This window comes from Sus scrofa, chromosome 2 (assembly GCF_054392235.1).
Source record: "Sus scrofa isolate SSC_HxYL_T2T_F1_AM1 chromosome 2, Sscrofa_HxYL_maternal_Yorkshire_Landrace_v2.0, whole genome shotgun sequence".
Lineage (NCBI taxonomy): Eukaryota > Metazoa > Chordata > Mammalia > Artiodactyla > Suidae > Sus > Sus scrofa.
In genome coordinates, this window is record NC_139384.1 from 16,388,296 (window position 1) to 16,407,568 (window position 19,273).

At 39.2% G+C, this 19,273-nt stretch overlaps 2 protein-coding genes across 2 annotated transcripts in view; one reads left to right on the forward strand and one right to left on the reverse strand.

Moving 5' to 3' along the window:
• Window positions 1-19,273, forward strand: part of LOC110259269 (olfactory receptor 4C46-like) — a 949,087-nt gene that overhangs the window by 327,686 nt on the left and 602,128 nt on the right. The gene's annotated exons all lie outside the window — the stretch shown is intronic.
• Window positions 3,237-4,169, reverse strand: LOC146405232 (olfactory receptor 4C16-like). Its single transcript, XM_085015214.1, has one exon. It carries the CDS (start codon window positions 4,167-4,169, stop codon window positions 3,237-3,239), a length of 933 nt encoding a protein of 310 aa, XP_084871340.1.

The following is a 19,273-nucleotide window of genomic DNA, read 5'->3' on the forward strand; positions in this document are numbered from 1 at the left end:
CCCATAAGCCCTTCATACTTAGGGTCTCTATTATATTTCTGGTCTCATTTTCAATGTTTCACTCTTATTTCTCTCTGGTCACTGAATTCACTGATTTTCCTCCCCATAAGATCAGCATAGTCGGTTTGCACTTGCTTCTCCATGTGCCTAGGACTCTGTTTCTGTTGATCTATTCAAGAATCATTCATACTGGTCAGGGTTCCTCAACCACAGGACTGCTAAAATTTTGAGTCAGAGAGACAGTCCTTGGTAGTGATGACCTGTCTTGTGCATTTCAGCTGTTCAACAGTATCTGTGACCTCTACTCACCAGATGCCAATAGCAGTGCCCACTGCACACAACCAGTAGTGTATCTGGGACACTCAAGAGTGTATCTAGCCTTTGTCAACTATCCCCTGGGGGGCAAAATATTAAGACTCCTAATTTTGGTCTTAATTATAAAGTCTTATGGGCCCTTCTTGACCATCCTGTCCTGCATAGTACACATCGATTCCCTCAGGGTTGCCAACATCACACTCTTCAATTATTTTACTCTATGGTAGATCCTGGCCCTTTTCAAACCCCTGGTATGATCAGTATTTGTCCAGTTTTACCCCCTGGTATAGGAATCTCCACAGGACCATGGATATTTTTTCTGACTTCACTACCACATTTTCAGTTCCTAGAATAAGGCATGGCAAAATGAATATGGTAGAATATTTCAAGTCAATTCTGTTTTGCATATTTTTTCTAGTACATTTAAAATTAATCTTTGACCTTAACTCTCTCATCCATTTTTAGCACAGAAAATCCTACCTGAAACTTTGAAAATGTATGTTTGACATTTACATCCTTTTAGAACCTGAGGTAACTCTACATAAGATACAATGAGAGTAAAATCCAAACTTCTTTTTCTTTTATTAGAGAGTTAAACAACTAACAAAAATTGTGTCCTCTTTTATGATTATTAACATTAAATGATCCATGAAATTGGTATATTAAAAAAGAAAGTGGGCGTTCCCTGGTGGTGCAGTGGGTTAAGGATCCAGCATTGTCACTGCAGTGGCTTAGGGAACTTCCCTTGCCTCAGGCATGGCCAAAGGCAGGGGGGAGAAAGAAAAGAAACAAGGAATGAAGATACAAGCACTTTTTAGATATGTATATATCAAAAATTGAAGACTCAGAGTCCTTGTTGTGGCTTAGTAGTAACAAACCTGACTACAAGGATGCAAATTCAATCCCTGGCCTCACTCAGTGGGTTAAGAATCCAGTGTTGCAGTGAGCTGCGGTGTAGGCTGCAGATGCGGCTTGAATCCCACATTGCTGTGGCTGTGGTGTAGGCCAGTGGCTACAGCTCAGATTTGACCCCTGGTCTGGGAACCTCCATATGCCCTTGGAGAAGCCCAAGAAAATGGCAAAAAGACAAAAAAAAAAAAACCAAAAAGATCTGGGATTACTGTGGCATAGTCTGGCAACTATAGCTCCAATTTGGCCACTAGCCTGGGAATTTCTATATGCCTAAATTTCCAATTTAGGGTGCAGCCCTATATAGACAACTTAATTAATTCAATTTAATAAAAGTATTGAAGGCTATCATGTAGAATGAAATGAAAACTTTTTCATATCAATTTTCATGTTGCAACATTCAAATTAATGGTTAGAACATTATAATAATGCTCAAGATTTTAAAAACCTATTTGCACACAGGAAATATTCATGAATAGTAGTTGTATAGCATACAAGGGTAAACTATAGAATATTTGGGGATATGTATGTATGGCTTAATAAAAGATGTACTTACATACATAGTGAATTCATATAAAAATTCAAATAAACTATTTTTGAACATGGTAATGAAAAATTGAGATTTCTCATTATTCTAACTTTTTAATAGACTATTTTAAAAGAATAATTGTAGACTTACAGAAAAGTTACCAAAAAATATATACAGGGATTTCCCATCACCAATATACTGTTTACCAAAAACTTATCATGAATATAATACATTTGTTATGAATGACAAATCAATATTCATTTTTAGTAAAGTTTTTAGTTTACAATTGGGTTTGGGTTACTCTGTGTTGTAGAGTTTTATGGACTTTCGAGTGTGTGTTATATCATGTATCTACCTTTAGAGTGTCAAACAGAATGATTTTCCCTCCTTTAAAATGTCCTACACACAACCGATTCATCCCTTTACTCAATCTGCTTAAATCCCCAACAACCACTGATTTCTTTTTTACTCTTTTCACAGTTTTACCTTTTACAGAGTGTCAATTCATAATTTATGGAAATGTTTCTGTTTCAAAATTTAAAAATCATCCCTTGTGTTGTCTCATTAATTGTTTTACCCTGTTGACATTTTGAAATTCACTAACGTCACCTGTTTGTCCTCTCTACTTCTAGCTCATATAAATATGTCTTCCTTAATTTGGTTTATCTATGCTATAAACATATTAACCCATTATAAACATATTACTATAACTGGCCTGGTGCAAGAAACCTTAATACCAGTCACTAAAATAAAAAGAACCTAATTAGGGTGATGAATTGGATTTTATAAAAAGAATTCTATCTTAACTACAAATCCAAATGTCAAACCTTTTAAGTTCAAAGACCTACCTCAGAAGTATGCATTTTCTCAGTGTTTTATCACTGTTCTGGAAGGACTGGGTAACAAAAGGTGACAATTTGAAGTAAAAGCTCAAGAAGTTATCTAAAGAGATAACTGTATTAAATATTGTCTCTTATAACATGAAGTTTCTATAGTTCTTTGAATTGGATACTTTCTCTTGACCAGAAAGAACTGCTTACTACATTAAAGGTCCATGAGTAGACATGAGACCACAGTGTTTGATAAAGGAAATAGTTGAAAGAGGTAAAACCTGCTAATATATGAATATAAGCTTATAGACCAGTATCAAGAAGCAGACAACACCAGAAATCATCATGAAAAATGGAAGATGCTAGATGAAACCAAAGTGACACTAGGTAGGTAAGAGAGACAGAGACACAGTAGTGAAAAGCATCTAAAGCAGTGAACTTTACATACCTCTTTGTACCTGACTCCATCTCTTCCTCTACGTAAAGCTGATGGAACACTAAAGATTGTTGTGTTTATAGTGCTCCCTTTTCGAAAGGAACCAAATATCACTGCCCCATGGTAAGATTAAATGAATACCACAGTAAGATATAATATTCTTGAGGGACTGATTCTCAGTCAATCTAAGCTATGAAGAAAATATTGAAACTTCCATTCATCTTTTGTCATCTGAGATCAACTTCTTGCTCCATAGTATCCTCATGGCATTTTTCACTTCTGCATTCCTCAGCGTATAAATCAGAGGGTTGAGCAGAGGGGTTCCAATTGTATAAAAGACAGTTATCATCTTATCCATGGAGAAGGTGGTTGCAGGGCGTGTGTATATAAATATGCAAGGACCAAAGAACAAGATGACCACGGTGATGTGGGAGATGCAGGTGGAGAGGGCTTTTTTCCTCCCCTCTGCACTGTGGTTTCTCAGAGAATACAAGATGAAGACATAGGAGACCATCAGCATGACAAAACTCACTGTACAGATGGCTCCACTGTTGGACACCAAGAGTAGGTTGGTCACATAGGTGTCTGCACAGGCAAGTTTCAGCAAAGGCTGCAAGTCACATATATAATGATCCATCACATTAGGACCACAGAATGGTAAACTCAAGGCTAGAAAAATCTGAGTTAAAGAATGCACACAGGATCCCACCCAGGCCACAGCCACCAACACCCCACAGACTCGATGGCTCATGATTGTTGTGTAGCGCAGAGGTTTACAGATGGCCACATAGCGGTCAACAGCCATGAGGATAAGGATGAAGATCTCCAGGCAGCCAAAGAAATGGAATGAAAAGACTTGCACTATGCACTCATTAAAAGAGATAGTGGCATTCTTCAAAAGGGCATCCACAATCATTCTAGGAGCTATGGAAGTAGTGAAGCAGGTATCAGATAAGGATAAGTGGAAAAGGAAGAAGTACATTGGACTCCCAAGTGTCCGGCTGGTCTTGACGGTAGCAATAATGAGCAGGTTACCTATCAATGTCGCCAGGTAGAAAATAAAGAAAGTGACAAACACTATTTTCTTCCTAACAGGATCCTGTGCCAACCCAAGCAGAATGAACTCAGTCACATTATTGTTCAGCCACATGATTTCATGAATGAAGGGAAAGGTTGAATGTGAAATGATTTTCCTGCAAAAAATTAAAGATATTCACTTATGATGTGATATCTAATATGATGAAATATTTTAGAAAAAAGAGTATTAAACATTGGAAACATTCTAACTGTGGTTTCTTAACAATTTTCTCTAACTCTTTGTTCCTCAATTTTTCATGACCACTGCATAGGTTGTTATGAGTCTCAATAAGCTTATGAATACGATATTCTTCAAAACAGTCTTCAAATAATCCCCCTGACTTAGATGTAACTCTCGTTAATTTTGCTAATTTTATGAATGCATATTGGGCTCTATTGTGTAATTTCTTCTTTCTTTTGCTTTTTCTTTTTTGGGCCACACAAAAAGATTAGTAAAAATAATGACATGATCTCCATAATAAAACTAATGTAGAAGCCAAGAATTAAAGAGAAGTAAGTGTAGCATTTTCAAATTTATCCTGCCCTCTCCTTCTATCCTGGGACTATTTTAGATGCTTCTGTTTTCCTTGAACTTTAGGACAAAACAGTCCAGCTGGCCTCCTGTGATTGCCTGTGAGAAGGGAAATGCATTCTCCTGCTCTCTGAAGACTTTCACTATAGCTTTTCTTACAATATAAGAATTATTACTGCTTGCAGCACAAGAATTCATGTGCTTATTCTACTTTTCATTCTTAAAAAAGAATATCAAAATGCTACATATTCTCAGAATATTTTTCTCCACAATCCCAATCTAACTGCCTAGTATAATGTAGGTGTTCATTGAATTGAAATTGAACATTCCCTACTATCTTTAAGATATGATCATATTTATGTGATCATTGTCATACTATTCTGATCTTAAAATATAGTAAGATCAAGTTTATAGAGTCTTGTATCAAATTTGTAGGGTCTTCTATCTACCATAATAGCAGACAGAAAAACTTGCTTTCTATTTAGAAAGCCAAAAACAGCAACACTGAGATCAATTTTGAACAAGGAGTAACTCAGCTATAAGTCCTCCAAAAGAATATGAATTTCCAGAGTCCCCATCATTGCTCAGTGGTTAGTAAATATGACTAATAACCATGAGGTTGTGGGTTCAATCCCTGGCCTACTCAATGGGTTAAGGATCCGGTGTTGCCATGAGCTGTGCTGTAAGTCTCAGATGTGGCTCACATCCCATGTTGCTGTGATTCTGGCATAGGCCAGCGGCTACAGCTCTGATTAGACACCTACCTTGGGAACCTCCATATGCCACAGGTGCAGCCCTGGCAAACACAAAAAGACAATAAAATAAAATAAAAATAAAATGTGAATTTCAAATAGAACGTAAGAAATTGGGACCTGGATACCTACACAAATGACCACCTGAAGCATTTAGATTTCTTACATAAATTTTTGGCCCTTAGAACATGCTGTCAGAAGCTTTGCATTTTTCATATCTTCCCGATATTGATTAACATCTTTTGGAGTTCCCATCATGGCTCAGCAGTTAAGAAACTTGACTAGCATCCATAAGGACACAAGACCCTGGCCTTGCTCAGTGGGTTAAGGATCTGGCATTGCTGTGAGCTGTGGATTAGGTCACAGATGCATCTTGGATCCCGCATTGCTGGGGTTCTGGTGTAGGCCAGAAGCTACAGCTCTGATTCAGCACCTAGCCTGGGAACATCCGTATGCCATGGGTGTGGCCCTAAAAAGATAAAGAAAAAAATTTATTTGCAGTATGTATATGACTACATGTCCAAGTTTATGTTTCCCAAAGATGGTTGACATTTTCCTCATATTTTCAAAAGAATCTGACACATACACACATTACACTAGTTTGGAGGCCAAACAGCATCAGCAAAATAGCACATCTTGGGATTGTGGGCATTCAGTCCTACCTAAAATGTCCAGAGAGACATTGGGTTCAAATGTCAAGGACCTTTTTAGCATGAACCAAAAGTCTTTATGACTTTTTGGATAGGATCAAATGTCCTGCAAGGCACATCTTCTAAATATTACAGTCTTAACCTCGACTCTTCAAACAAGATTAGCCAAGTTTAGAATGGCCAAGATTGTTAAACAGATTAAACAGACTATTTTTGGTGTGGTAAGAACAGAGAAGAGTTGAAAGAAAATCAGGCAAAAGTGGACAATATTCAAGGGTGGAATATAAAGTGTTCAGTGGATCCTTCCATGCTTACAAGTCTATGCTTCTGTGGAGACCACAGTGAGAAGCATTTTCTATAAGGATTCTCTCTGAAATGATGCACCCCTCCCTAAGTCAGTTACAAAAATCTTTGGGGGAGAACCTACACTCTATTATTCTGCAGAATTTGCCATTCTTTGCAGAAAGGTGAACAGATTGTCCCTGCATATTTTATTCCTTTAAAAGCCAAACAACAACAAAAACAAAACAAAACAAAAAAGTGCCCTCCTGGAGTTCCTCCTTCTCCTAAATCTCGTGATTCCTGAGTATCTGGCCCAGAGGTGTCCAAGAAAACAACTTGATATGAGAATCAAAAGATCACCATGAAACTCAACACACGCTACTAATAATTCCCACATGTGATTCCCCTATATACCATTAAATTAGTATTTATTCCTTATTCAGAATCTTATCAGAGAGCAGGAACTTTGAAGGGACAATAGTAGATAAGCTCACAAGTGAAGAAACACAGCATGTGGCAAAAATATTGATGAAAAGGGAGGATCTTACTCAAAGAATTTTCAGGAACTCCTCTTCCAAATGTAAGGCCAGTTACTGTTTGTAGATTTAAGCCTATTCATTGTTGTGTTTCCTCTGATCCTTCTCTAAGAAGTAGTTTTTTATCAAAATAAATTTTGACATGAGCCAAGAGCAGATCAAAATCACATGATATCATTTGAAAGAACAGAAAGGGCAATACTTTTACACTGTGATAGACAATATTCCTTTCAAAGATGTTACCTGAAGCTAGAAAACCAGGCATTCTCCAGAAGCTGTGTAAAGGTCAATACCTCCATTAAACTTGACTCTAATTTTGAACCAGGAATAATCTCTTCTAACATTTTAGTACCCAGAGTTCCTAACAAACCTTATTTTGCTAAGCTATCTTATATATAAACCATTTGAAAGCATTTCTGTATTCTGCCATCTCCAGAAAATATACTACAATTGATGGATTAAAGTCTTCTGTCCCCACACAACAATACATGAGTTTCACATACCTTATATTCATAAATATTTGTTGATTTCTAAAGATCATTCCCACACTCATGGTCATGTTTCATTCTGTTAATTTCTTATATTAATGGTAAATCTTATTTTTAAAAAAGTTACATTGTTCATTTTCCCCTGTTTCTTTCTCAGAGTATGAGGGAAGTATAATTACAAGATGCATGGAAATATGTTAGCAAGTGATGGTGGATTATTTTGTAATGATGCCCCTCTGAGTACAAAGATTGGAATAATATGTCACTTACTTGTTGGAAGGCACTCTGAATTTCCAGTTCCACTCATCCATTTTGACAGCAGCTGTGAACTGGAGTTTAGCACTTGCCATCTGCCTCTGCACGGATTAAACCATGAACCAGTTCAGCTGCAGACCCACAGCAACCCTGAGCAGAGGTCAGGGTGAAGACCAGGAGTGAGGCACGCTGTGCTCTGGGAAAAGTGGAAGAGCAGGTCTTCAGATAGATATTGTTAGGTGATTTTATGAGCCCACTTCTTGCATCTCTTCATTTCTCTTAAAAAAAAAAAAACACTAAAGCTCTTCATGGTGGTGTCTTCTCATGACTAGTAGTAACGTTCCTGACACCAGAGGCAGAGTTCATAAAATGTGTGCATGGCTGCATGCACCTCTGCCTCCACCTTTAACACTTGGTATTTCCCCTTTTCTCTTTGGGGCAGGACTTCAGAGCTCCTGGGTTGTAATAAGTGGACAAAACAAAATATGTCATCAGTCAATGCAGTCACTCCCAAGGGTGAGCTGGTGAGCCCTGAGGGAACTCAGGAAAGAAACAAAGAATACTGGCCCACAACTGAGGTACATATTGAAGGAATGAGTCCAGTAAGCCCAGACCTTTACATCTTCCCATAGAAATAGGTTTTCTGTAAATCTTCTTCTGTAACTCTGGTGACATGTAAGTCCCTTCTACCTACTACCTTCCCTTTGTTGCAAAAACTCATATATCCTAGCTTCCTCCTGCCTCACCTGCTCAGAGGGGGTTCTTTGGGCTACCTAAGATGCTGTCTCCTGGGCTTAGGTCCTAATTTTGCCCCAAATAAAACTAAATTCTCAGCTTTCACATTGTGCCTTTTTTTAAAGTCAACACAGCCCTCTCACAGATTTCTGAAGAAAAAATGTTCTCTGCATTCGAGGGGGATTATTTTAAGACATGATGATGTAAGATACTGCTATCCTAGAGAGGATAATTCTCTGAAGTTTTCTTTCCTTGCCAGTTTTAATTAATATCCATATATAATAAAGTCATTTTTATTTTTTTAATTTTTAATTTTTTCCCACTGTACACCATGGGGACCAAGTTTTACTTACATGTGTACTTTTTTCCTCCCTTTGTTCTATTGCAATATAAGTATCTAGACATAGTTCTCAATGCTACACAGCAGGATCTCATTGTAGATCCATTCCAAGAGCAATATGTTGCATCTGTTAACCCCATGATCCTAATCCGTCCCACTCCCTCCCTCTCCTCCTGGGCAGACACAAGTCTATTCTCCAAGTCCATGATTATCTTCCCTGTGGAAAGTTTCTTTTGTGCTGTATATTAGATTCCTGTTATAAGTTATATCATATGGTATTTGTCTTTCTCTTTCTGACTTATTTTACTCAGTATGAGAGTGTCTATTTCCATCCATGTTGCTGCAAATGGCATTATGTCATTCTTTTTTATGGCTGAATAGTATTCCATTGTGCACATATATACACACCTCATCTTCCTAGCCCAGCCGTCTGTCAATGGACATTTGGGTTGTTTCCATGTCTTGGCTAGTGTGAGTAGTGCTTCAGTGAACATTCGGGTGCATGTGTCTTTTTCAAGGAAACTTTTGTCAGAATATATGCCCAAGAGTGGGACTGCTGGGTCATATGGTAGTTCTAGGTATAGATTTCTAAGGTTCTCCAAACTGTTCTCCACAGTAGCTGTACCAGCTTACATTCCCACCAACAGTGCTGGAGAGTTCCCTTTTCTCCACAGGCCTTCCAGCCCTTGTTATTAGTGGACCTATGAATGATGGCCCTTCTGACTGGTGTGAGGTGGTATCTCATGGTCATTTTGCTTTGCATTTCTCTTATACTCAGAGGTGTTGAGCATTGTTTCATGTGCTTGTTGGCCACCTGTATATCTTCCTTGGAGAACAGTCTATTCAGGTCTTTTGCCCATTTTTCCATTGGGTGGTTGGCTTTTTTGCTGTTGCATTGTATAAGCTGCTTGTGTATCCTAGAGATGAAGCCCTTGTCCGTTGCATCGTTTGCAACTCTTTTCTCCCATTCTGTAAGGTGTCATTGTGTTGTCATTTTGGTTTCCTTTGCTGTGCAAAAGCTGGTTGGTTTGACTAGGTCCCACTGGTTTCTTTTGGCTCTTCTTTCTGTTGCCTTGGGAGACTGACCTGAGAACATGTTCATGAGATTGATGTCAGAGAGTGTTTTGCCTAGTTCTCCTCCAGGAGTTTGATGGTGTCTTGTCTTCTATTTAAGTCTTTCCACCATTTTGAGTTTATTTTGGTGCATGTTCGGAGGGTGTGTTCTACTTTCACTGCTTTGCATACAGCTGCCCAGGTTTTGCAGCAATGCTTGCTGAGTAGACTTTCTTTGTCCCGTGTTATGCTCTTGCCTCCTTTGTCAAAGACGAATTGACCATAGGTGTCAGGGTGTATGTGTGGGTTCTCTATTCTATTCCATTGGTCTGTCTGTCTGTTTTGATATCAGTACCACAATGTGGTGATGACAGTGGCGTATTGCTCCCTCTACCCATGATACTCTGCTTTGTAGTCTCCCAGGCAGTCTCTGCCCCACCAACATGACAGACCAATTCCTGATCTCCCCAGTCAGTCTCTGCCCTGCCAACCAGACTCTCTGGTTCCTAGTACAAGCAGTCTCCATGCCACCCACCCCAGCCTGCTCCTGGAGACTCACCTCCGGAGCCAAGGTCTGGGTGCCCAGCCCCCACCCAAGTGTCTCAGTTTTTGGTGACTGTGCCAGTAGTTCAGATGATCTGTTCGGTTCTCACTCTGCTCTTCAGATCTCAGACTTACTGCTGTGCTCTTCTCTGCATCTAGAGATCCCTCTGATTTGGTTGATCTTTCCATCCAGTAGGTGACTTTTCAGGGTGTGGGATCGCTTTCTCCTCCACAGTTGCCTTTCTGGAGTGCCCGTCCACCCACGATTCCCTTCGCTCACTCTTTTTTCTTGTTTTACCCAGTAACATCATGAGATTCTTGCCATTATTGGAGTTTAGGTTCTTCTGCCAGTGATTTCTGTTCTCTGTGAGTCATTTAACCTGTAGGTGTGTTTTTGGTTGTGTTTGTGGAAGAGGGTGAGCATGTCCCCCTAATATTCCGCCATCTTGCCTTCACCAAGAAGACAAATTTTATAGCCCTTGTAATTTATTTGCAAGTATAATCCAGGGAGTGTGAGGCAGTGCTTTGGAATTAATTTCTCTGCTGTGAGCTTCACACATCCCCAAACGTGGATCTATAGACTTAGAGCAAGTAGTACCTTGATTAACTATAAACCTCTTTTTGCAAACTGAATTAATATCTCATATTTTTTTCAAATGGATATCCAACTGTTTTTCTAACTTTTGTTAGTAAATGTACACTTATTGATGAAGGTGTTTCATTGAAATAATTTTACTTACCATATATTTAGCAACAGCCTGTATGTTTGTCGCTGTATATAAGTTACATTTTGTGTTTCCCATAAATATTGCACCAGATAAGAATGAACAGTGATGTTTCATGTGAGAGAAAACTGAAATGCACAGAAGTCAAGCAGCTTGCAAGGTTATGTATTTGGGATGTTCAATCCTGAGAATGATATTCATGATTGTTTGATTTCATGGTTTATCCTCTTGCCACACATTATTTTATATGCTCCTAAGTGGAAACAAGGATTCACAAGTGATTATAACAAAAGTTGATTTGAATGTCTGAGTAATGGTATCTGTGTTTGAGGAGCTGAGAATGAATAGTAAGACAATGAGGACAGGTTGAACTTTGGGTAGCCACAAGATATATGTATGAAAATACTCATTTGGGATTCTTCATGGTTTGAAATGGATGTCAGGACTCTAAAACTAGATTTTGGGAATCTTTACTTGTAAATGAGAGTTTAAATTATTTGGAAATTGGGGAAGGTCATCCAAGAAAACAGAGAGAATAGAGACTTGAGCCACTCTTCTGGGTAGGGTTAAACTAACATAAAGAATCCCAGAGTGGTCTCAGGAAGCTTGTGGAAAAATCATAAGTGAAACCATGAATAGCAGTGATAATCATACTTAAAGGAGTGGAGTTTCATAAAGATGTGAGTGGGTGTTCTGTGAATGGAGGGCACATTAGCACTTGTGGCTAAAACTCAGACACCTGTAAATCCTGATTCACATAATCAATGAGTAGAATAATTTCAAATAGAAAAATGTTGCTATCATAAGTGCTAGAAGCCATGCATTTTATTTCCATTGCTCAGAATCTTAAAGTTCTGTGAACTAATACTCACTGAGGACAGAAATCATGACTGTTTGGTTCTCCAGCATTATCTTTATCATAGCAAACAATAATTTGTAGCATGCAATTTCTCTCTCTCTCTTTTTTTTTTTTTTTTCATTTTTTAAGGAAGGCCAAGATATCTGAAGGTAGTTTGTGGAGGAAGCCAGGTCAAAGAAATGTGCTTTTTAACAATGGAAAGGAAGGAGTTCCCATCATGGCTCAGCTGTTAATAAACCCAACTAGTATCCATGAGGATGCCCGTTCAATCCCTGTCCTTGCTCCGTGGGTTCCGGATCCAGCATTGGCTGTGAGCTGTGTTGGTCGCACCCATGGCATATTGAGGTTCGTAGGCTAGGGGTTGAATCGGAGCTCTAGCTGCTGGCCTATGCCACAGCCCAGCAACATGGGATCCAAGCTATGTCTGTGACCTCCTTACTTTGAACACTTTTGATCAACCCTTTGATTTATACACTAAGGAAGGCATAAGTGAAAAATGCCATGAGGAAGTTGTGGACCAAGAAGTTGGTTTCAGATGACAGGAGATGAATAGAAGTTTCAGCTTTCCTCATCGTTTGGATTGACTGAAAAGGAAGTCCATACCAAATAAGATCTTTTTCTTATGGAGTTAACATAATCCTAACATGTGGTATGAATATTAATTTCTTTAGGAATATAAGCCATGTGAACACACATGCTAGTGTTGAGTCAAGCTTATGTAGAAGAGACGGTCTTACAGTCATGTGAGACACCTTGTCTTCGATGGTCACTGCTGGGTCTCTGCCTCTCTGGTCTGCCAGATATCCCTGTGGTTTGATCTCCTGTTTCCATTGCCCTGTGTGTTGACTTGTGTTTATAGTTATACTTCTATTTGCTTATAACCACGGCTCGACAGGTGTTCCTTCCAAAGAGTTTATTTACTAGAAATGGTGGTCTCGTGTCTCATTGTGCACCTTCACCTTGTTTGTTCTTCCTGACTCAGGAAAAAGCACCAGGTTCAAGTAAGCATAGCATCTTCATATTTTAAAGGACAATATATTTAATCTAAGATACCTGTCTTCTCTTTCTTGGGGTTATATTGGAAATTCTTGCCATATGTTTACCTAGATTCTTCTAGAACAGTGACAGAACAGAATGAGAAAATTCACCCTTTTGTAGGAGTATTTTTTCCTTAGGGAGGTTCTGACTGTTGGGCTTATACTCATATTAATAGTCTATCCGTAAAAAAATCCTTTCTGCTCTTAAAATGACCCTTTATATTTGGGAGGAAATATTTCCTTGTCTGTTGAGTCATACTCATGTCAATAATTTGTTTATAATAGTGGGTTATTATGATTATAACATAGATGGCCCGAATGAAGGCATCTTCAGGTGAGCTAGAAGTAAAGAATACATGTAGTTGATGGTAGGGAATTCAAAAATAATAATGAATTACAGAAAGTATGTTGTAACCAGGAGGAGAGTTTTTAGGCCTTGAAGCATAAATAGTTATATCAGAGATGTGAATGGTTTTCCGTGAGTTTTAATATAATCTAGAAAGAATAATTTGTGAAAGACCGAGATATTTAGAAAATTATATTTATATAATTATAAATATACGAAAATTATATTTACACCGTGGAGATTGAAATCATCTTTTGTCAGCATTCATCAACAGTATGGTCTCTAGTTACATGATCATTAAGACTCTTTTTTTTTTTTTTTTTTTGCCTTTTTGTCTTTTTATTTGGAGGTTCCCAGGCTAGGGGTTGAATTGAAGCTTTATCCTCTGGCGGACACCACAGCCATAGCTACTCAGGATCCGAGCTGTGTCTGCGACCTACACCACAGTTCACAGCAACACCAGCTACGTAACCCACTGAGTGAAGCCAGGGATCGAACCCGCAGCCTCATGAATGCTAGTTGGGTTCGTTAACGACTGAGCCATTATGGGAACTCCAATTTGTTGCCTTATTTGTATTTTAATCATATAGAAAATGTGATATGAGTATTTTTTTCTTATTTGGAACTCTATTTAAATATTACTAAATTATATTAATTTTATTAAATTTATATAAACTTTATTGTCCCAAGAAGTTTACAGTTTTTTTTAGTTTGAGAAAAACATCATTTATTTCTCAGTGTGGGGCCAGAAACATGTGACTTCCACAATGAAATCCAGTAACATATATAATCACCTGTTTATTTTTATTTTTTTCAGGCTGCACCTGCAGAATATGGAAGTTTCCAAGTTAGAGGTTGAATCAGAGCTTCAGCTGCAGGCCTATGCCACAATCTCAGCAACGTGGGATCTGAACTGTGTCTGCAACCTACACCACAGCTCATGGCAATGCCAGATCCTTAACCCACTGAACAAAGTCGGGGGTCAAACCCATATCCTCACGGACACTGTGTCAGGTTCTTAACCCACTGAGCCACAGTGGGAACTCCTACCTCACCTTTTAAAAATCAGATTGTATATTTTTCATGGCTAATCTATCTCAAGCAGTTTGTATCACTGATCACAGCTGCTACAGTTTGATTTCTGCTTTTGCAAAGTTTGCATAGTAAAAGATTCCAGTTTATAGGGTTTCAGTTGAAGCCTTCTATTTCAAGACAAGGAAATATGAAGAGGGTTGTATCCCAGATCCAATCTGGTTACCTCCACAGATGTACTCTATATAATATGTCTTCTGGACAGGCTGTGGATTTAGAACTCCCGTGTCACTGTCACCACATTTCTTGCAGACAGAAATGTATACTCAAATTCCTTCCAAGGAGTCTATACCACAGATAAGAGAGCTATAAAGAGATCTGAATGTATACCCTCACAGGATTTATTTTGAAGTCAGTGGTCTGATACAGCAAGGGTTGGACTCTGAAATCTAAAATAGACACACTTGCATGAAGAAGAGTGAGAAGCATGAACTCACAAATATTCTTGCAAGGCCCTAGTTGTTCTAAGTATCTTCCTCTTTCTTGAAAGAGAGAAAAGAACAGTCAGCCCTATACATTTTTAAAAAATGTAAATTCATAGAAAAAGATGAATCATATCTACACTCATATGATAACAATTGCAGTTGGAGTCTGGTCCAGAACCCTGAACTGGAGTTCCTGTTGTGGCTCAGTAGTTAACGAATCTGACTGGGAACCATGAAGTTTTGGGTTTGATCCATGTCCTCGCTCAGTGGATTAAGAATCTGGCATTGCTGTGAGCTGTGGTGTAGGTTGCTGATGCAGCTTGGATCCTACATGGCTGTGGCTGTGTCTTAGGCCGGCGTCTACAGCTGTGATTGAACCCCTAGCCTTGGAACGTCCATATGCCATGGGTACAGCCCTAGAAAAGACAAAAAAAAAAAAAAAAAAAAAAAAAAAAAGAACCCTGAACTACTAATGACATTCTACCTTATCCAAAGGCACCAGGACCCTTAATATTAACTTGATTTTAAAAAGATATATTCTCTGTTTTCAGGAACTAAATGAGCCTGATAAAACCCAGTGCCTCCTTCATTTTCTCTAAAATACCAATTGTAGTTTTACTATGATATGCAGGAAATAGGACAACTAATTGCTGTTTACCTTTTTTTTTCATGATAAACACCACCTAGTAGATGAATATTCACTAGAAATCTGCAGAGAACTGCACAATAGGTGATTGGCAGGAATACACTTGTTGCTTGGCAGGAAGGATGAGGTGAGGACTTTTATATAGTAGTAATACATGAATAATTAGATATTAATAGATGACCACTAACCTTAGAAAGTTGTAGGAAAAAAATGAGTCTTGTTAACTACAAGTCTTAATTTTCAGGTTTGGGATCAGACCTAAATTACAGAGAAAAATAAAGTCACTGTAGCCAATTTGTGGTCCAACAATCCAGTCCCCCTTTGCTTTCATTTGAAGATGGGTTTCTATTGCTCATTTTCCCATTCACTAGTTTTGCCACCTTACCTGAAATCAGAAACTCTTCATTTCATATTTAAAGTAGAAGAAATAAAAGAGTTATTTGGAATTTCCAAGTATACATATTTGTAGATCTAATTTTGGGGTAATTAGGCAGTAAAATGCAGATCTTATAATTTCCCCTCTTACCCCACAAAAAAAAAATACACCCCCTTACTTGAGCTATGTGCACTTGAGAAATGGTGAGATCATGACCTGTACTGGCTGCTGACATCCTGGGAGCAGTGAGAGGAAAGGGATCTTGCATTCACTGTGTAGATTTTCACTTCATCTTAGTACCTGCTAATGTACATTTCACCACTGCTCTCTCCAGTGATACCTGAAACTCAGTTAAAAGTAAATAGGAGTTCCCATTTTGGAACAGGGGAAATAATCCAACTAGTAACCACGAGGTTGTGGGTTCGATCCCAGGCCTCGCTCAGTGGGTTAAGGATCTGGCATTGCTGTGAGCTGTGAAAGAGGTCACAGATGAGGCTTGGGTCCTGCATTGCTGTGACTGTGCCATAGGCCAGCAGCTGTGGCTTGGATTTGACCACTAGCCTGGGAACCTCCATATGCCATGGGTGCAGCCCTAAAAAATAAATAAATAAACAAACAAGCAAACAAACCTCCAGTCTTTTGTGGGATGGTGTAGAGGAAGTATTGCCCGGCTATGGGGAAATTGGGCTAGAGAGAGAAAATAGTCTTCATGTGATTCAAGGTGCCTTTCCCTCCTACATTCTATGGAGTTGATGCTCTAAGCTCTTAACATCTCAGGAGTTTTGCAGGTGAACTACATGCTATTATCCTCTATCCTAGCCTATTTATCTCCATTCTCAAATGTTTGTAACTTCCTCTATCTGTTAAATCAGTTACTTATCACTCGTCTCTATGTTTCAAAGAACATGTGGAAGTCTTTCACCAACTGGTGTTTCCTGTCTGGTTCTTTTTATCACTATGGATTAACACATAATTTGGGTTTTTTTCTGTTTGTTTGTTTGTTTGTTCTAGCTCCACACCTGGGGCATATGAAAGTTCCTAGGCTAGGAGTCAAATCAGATACCAGCTGCTGCACAATGCCAGATCTGAGCCAAATCTGTGACCTACACCACAGCTCATGGCAATGCAGGATCCTTAAACTACAGAACAGGGCCAGGGGATCAAACCCACATCCTCATGGATACTAGTTGGTTTTGGGTTCATTACCACTGAGCCTGAAGAGGAACTCCTTGGTTTACATTTTGTACTCTTTGTCCTTCATGTTCTATGGTCACTTAAAAGGTATGCTTTCAGGAGTTCCTGTCATGGTTCAGTGGTTAACAAATCTGACTAGGAACCATGAGGTTCTGGGTTCAATCCCTGGCCTTGCTCAGTGGGTTAGGAATCCAGCATGCCGTGAGCTGTGGTATATGCAGAAGTGGCTCGAATCCCATGTTGCTGTGGCTCTGGTGTAGGCTGGCAGCTACAGCTCCAATTCAACCCCTAGCCTGGGAGCCTCCATATGCCATGGGAGCAGACAAAGAAATGGCAAAAACAAAACAAAACAAACAAAGTCTGCTTCCATATAGCTCTGTTTTGTCAAGATGCAAATTCTTTCTCCACATGTCTTTTACAATATTCTCCCCCTTCCCTTCAGCTTCTTAGGTCCCTATTCAGAATTTCAGAGAGGAAATCCCAAGTAAATCTGGTTTATCCTTGAGCTAAATAGGCTAAACTTTGGTCATTGGCCAATCTAAGGAGTAACAAACTCTCCCAGTCAGGCATTATCCTGGGTACAATCTGCTGTGATTTAAAAGGGGGGGTGGGAAGGGTAATGGGATGAAAATATGGCATCTGGTCAACATTTGTTTAGCGTGGACTGTTAGCCAAGCATTTTGAGGAAAATATGATAGTATCTAATCATACATTTACCTAGACATTTTAGATAAATTTGACTTGCTTTCTCTTTTTTTCTATTAGCTTTATTGAGGTATTATTAACATCTAACATACATAACTATAAGGTATATAGTGTGATGATTTGATATAAGTACATATTAGAAAATGAGCATCAAATAAGTTTAATTAATACCCCACCACATTAATGACATTGTGTATGTGTGTGTGGTGATAACATTTAAGATCTACTCTCTTAACAACCTTCAAATATATAATACCTTTTTGTTAGCTATAGCCCCCATGCTGCACATGAGACCCTCAGAACTTATCCATTTTATAGGTGGGGGTTTGTATCCTTGAACTAATATCTTCCCTTTCCACCGCTCAACCCCTGGAAACTGCCATTCTTCTGTTTCTGAGGTTGGCTTTTTCAGATGCTGCATATAAATAAAAACATACACTTTGTCTTCTCCATCTGACTTATTCACTTAGGCTTCAAATTCCATCCATGTGGTCCCAGAAGGTAGGGTTTCCTTCTTTTCTATGGCCTAATAATGTTCTAGTTCATGTATATCTCACATCTTCTTTATCCATTTATCCTATGATGAACATTTAGGTTGTTGTCATATTTGGCTCTTGTGGAAGATAGTGCAATGAAAATGAGAGCAAAAAATATATTTTAGAGGGAGAAGGGTCTACAATGGTGGAGTAGCAGGACATAAGGCTCACCTACTCCCACAAATAGATTGAAAATAGAACTACATGTGGAACTATTGGCACAGAAAATTTGAGAAAAACTGACAAAAGAACTCAAAATTATGATAAACCAAGACAGATGTTACACAAACAGATAGGATAAGAGAAAGAGGAAAGAAAAAGAACAAGAGAAAAAATAAGCAAAAGGAAAGGAGATGGGACCTGCTCTCCCAGGAGGGAGCTGGAAAGAGGAATAGCTCCTACAATCTAGCAAGTTCTCCCAGCAGCAAGAAGATCAGCCAGAAATGGGGGAGGAACTCTAGAGAGATGGTGTGAGGCAGTTCAAAAGGAGACGGTCCTCCACAAATGGTCAGTGCTGTGGGAATGGGTGCTAGCAAGTGTTGGAAACTAAAACGTTGGCCTTAGAGATCTGACCCAAAGAGGGAGCTGGGGCTGGCAACATGGGCATAAAGACAGGATTGGCGATGAGGAAATGGCCTGGAGGGACTAGAGTGTAGGGCGACCACAGTGGAAGCATCTAAGCAGAGGCAAGACCAACTGCAGAAGAGCCCATTCTTGAAAGGAGGGCTGGCTGCCTGTGCCCACTCCCTGTTGATCAGGGAAAACACAGGGATCTGAAGAGGCTCATGCTAGTGGTGCCCAGTCAGCCCCAGAAGAGATGCCAGGGGCAGTGCCCATTCCCTATGAGACCAGTAATCCACTCAAGCAAGGCAAACATAGGTGTCTTGGCTCCACCCAGAGACTCTTCAGACACTTGCACCAGCATTGCCCAATCAGTACCGAAAGAGCTGCCAGTGACAATGCCCACTCCTGTGAGAAGGTCACCAGTGTCTGCTTCCTGCTGAGATATGGGCTCCCCGAATGGAGAAAAGCACAAGTTGCAGGGTCCCTGCCAGTGGCCCTGCAAAGGC